Source organism: Ictalurus furcatus, chromosome 17 (assembly GCF_023375685.1).
Source record: "Ictalurus furcatus strain D&B chromosome 17, Billie_1.0, whole genome shotgun sequence".
NCBI classification, from domain to species: Eukaryota; Metazoa; Chordata; class Actinopteri; order Siluriformes; family Ictaluridae; genus Ictalurus; species Ictalurus furcatus.
The window spans coordinates 5499779-5502522 of record NC_071271.1 but is presented as its reverse complement, the minus strand read 5'-3'; the positions used below and the strand labels follow the sequence as shown (position 1 = coordinate 5502522).

The following is a 2744-nucleotide window of genomic DNA, read 5'->3' as shown; positions in this document are numbered from 1 at the left end:
GGGATGTCCTCCGTGGGGCACAGGGATGTCCTCAGTGGGACAGAGGGATAGAGGGATGTCCTCTGTGGGGCAGAGGGATAGAGGGATGTCCTCCGTGGGGCAGAGGGATGTCCTCTGTGGGATAGAGGGATAGAGGGATGTCCTCAGTGGGGTAAAAGGATAGAGGGATGTCCTCAGTGGGGTAAAAGGATAGAGGGATGTCCTCAGTGGGGTAAAGGGATGTCCACAGTGGGGAAGAGCAATAGAGGGATGTCCTCAGAGGGATGTCCTCAGTGGGGTAGAGGGATAGAGGGATGTCCTCCGTGGGGCAGAGGGATAGAGGAATGTGCTCAGTGGGGCAGAGGGATAGAAGGATGTGCTAAGTGGTTCAGAGGGAAAGAGGGATGTGCTCAGTGGGGCAGAGGGAAAGAGGGATGTGCTCAGTGGTGCAGAGGGACAGAGGGATGTCCTTCATGGTGCAGAGGGATACATGGATGTGCTCAGTGGTGCAGAGGGATAGAGGGATGTGCTCTGTGGGGCAGAGAGATGTCCTCAGTGGGACAGAGGGATAGAGGGATGTGCTCCGTGGGACAGAGGCATGTCCTCAGTGGGACAGAGGGATAGAGGGATGTCCTCCATCGGGCAGAGGGATGTCCTCAGTGGGACAGAGGGATAGATGGATGTCCTCCATGGGGCAGAGGGATAGAATGATGTCCCAGTGGTGCAGAGGGATAGAGGGATGTCCTCAGTGGGGCAGAGGGATAGAGGGATGTCCTCCATGGGGCAGAGGGATAGAGGGATGTCCTCAGTGGTGCAGAGGGATACAGGGATGTCCTCAGTGGGGCAGAGGGATAGAGGGATGTCCTCCATGGAGCAGAGGGATAGAGGGATGTCCTCAGTGGGGCAGAGGGATAGAGGGATGTCCTCCATGGGGCAGAGGGATAGAGGGATGTCCTCAGTGGGGCAGAGGGACAGAGGGATGTCCTCCATGGGGCAGAGGGACAGAGGGATGTCCTCCATGGGGCAGAGGGACAGAGGGATGTCCTCCATGGGGCAGAGGGATGTCCTCATTGGGATAGACGGATGTCCTCTGTGGGGCAGGGAGGGTGGGATATAGTCCCAGCCTTGTTGAGAAGCCCCTCCTTAATTTTTTTTTATTTTATTTTTTTACTTTTTTAAGATAACATTACATTTTATTTAAAACCACTTTTGCAATAAATTACATAATTCATAAATGTTATACTATAAAAACAAATACTGTATATTATACATTATAAACTCTATATTTAGAAGTGAACAGTTAGCTACAAATTATGTTTAGCTTTATGTTAGCCAACGAAACACTAATTTCACGACCAAGTGCTAAGTAGCATATGCTTGTTGACGTGGAAAGACATAATTTGTGAACATCCACAAAACTATTAGAGAAAGGACTTACAACACTGCATGTGAAGTAATGAAAGTAAAGGGTTTTTTTTCCCCCTTGCATCAGCACTAAAACAAGATGCAGGGATGTGAACAGGCATGCAAATTTATGCACCAAAATAGGTCCAAAATTCTATTAAACTGGCAAATTCACATCCCCTTTTGTGCACTTTGAAACATGTCAGCACAGCACATTCATTTATGACCACAAAAATACAAACAGAGGACAAATGTAAAACCACTGGCTTACATCAATCCAAAATGGCAGGTTGACTAAAACCAGCGAACTTCTGGAAGCTAAAAGAAGCCTATGAATTGATCATGCTCAGTTGATATTATCAGGTGGTAGCTTCAGCCAAAAGCTAAACACACATGCATGTTATAATTAAAATGAAGCAAATATATGACTAGCAGATCTTTTAACAAACACAAATGGTTAACATTTAAGTGCAACATTCTTTATGTACTGTATGTATTGGTTCCTAATTTTAATCAGATCCCAGCCTGCTGGTTACAGGCTCCAATTTAAAATGAATTCAATTTCCCATCTTTTACAGAAGTGAGGCGGAGGGGAGGGGTATATATTTATTAGACAGCAGGTGAACAGTCAGTTCTCAAAGTTGACGTGTTGGAAGCAGGAAAAATGGGGTGTAGTGGTTAGTACCTACCAAAAGTGCTCAAGGAAGTAGAACCGTTGAACTGGCCACAGGGTCGTGGACTCCCAAGACTCATAGATGTGCATGTGGAGTGAAGGCTAGACCGTCTTGTCCGATCCCACAGAAGATCTACTGCAGCACAAACTGCTGAAAAAGTTCATGCTGGTTCTGACAGAAAGGAGTCAGAACACACAGAGCATCTCAGCTTGCTGCGAATGGAGCTGTGTAGCTACAGAGTGGTCAGAGCGCCCATGCTGACCCCCTGCACACCTCTGAAAACCACGTGAGCATCAGAACTGGACCATGGAGCAATGGAAGAAGGTGGCCTGGTCTGATGAATCATGTTTTCTTTACATCACATGGAGCCAGGTGTATGTGCATGATTTACCTGGTGAAGAGAAGGCACCAGGATGCACTATGGGAAGAAGGCGAGCTGGTGGAGGAAGTGTGATGTTCTGGGCAATGTTCTCCTGGGAAACCTTAGGTTACCACCTACCTAGACATTGTTCAGGAATGGTTTGAAGAACATGACAAAGTTCAAGGTGTTGACTCGGCCTCCAAATTCCCCAGATCTCAGTCCAATCAAGCATCTGTGGGACGTTCTGGACAAACAAGTCTGATCCCTGGAGGACCCACCTCACAACTTACAGGATTTAAAGGATCTGCTGCTTTTTTTTTGTCTTC

The 2744-nt window shown here is 47.3% G+C and overlaps 1 protein-coding gene across 1 annotated transcript; it reads right to left on the bottom strand.

Annotated features, from left to right (window-relative positions):
- Nucleotides 1-531: 531 nt before the first annotated feature.
- Nucleotides 532-1050, bottom strand: LOC128621697 (putative uncharacterized protein FLJ45035). The gene has a single exon (XM_053647648.1). The coding sequence runs from the start codon at nucleotides 1048-1050 to the stop codon at nucleotides 532-534; it is 519 nt and encodes a 172-aa protein (XP_053503623.1).
- Between the last annotated feature and the right edge of the window lie 1694 nt (nucleotides 1051-2744).

Excerpts from the sequence above, each read along its gene's own strand:
- LOC128621697 (XM_053647648.1), bottom strand. The coding sequence starts at position 1,050 with ATGAGGACATCCCTCTGCCCCATGGAGGACATCCCTCTGTCCCTCTGC.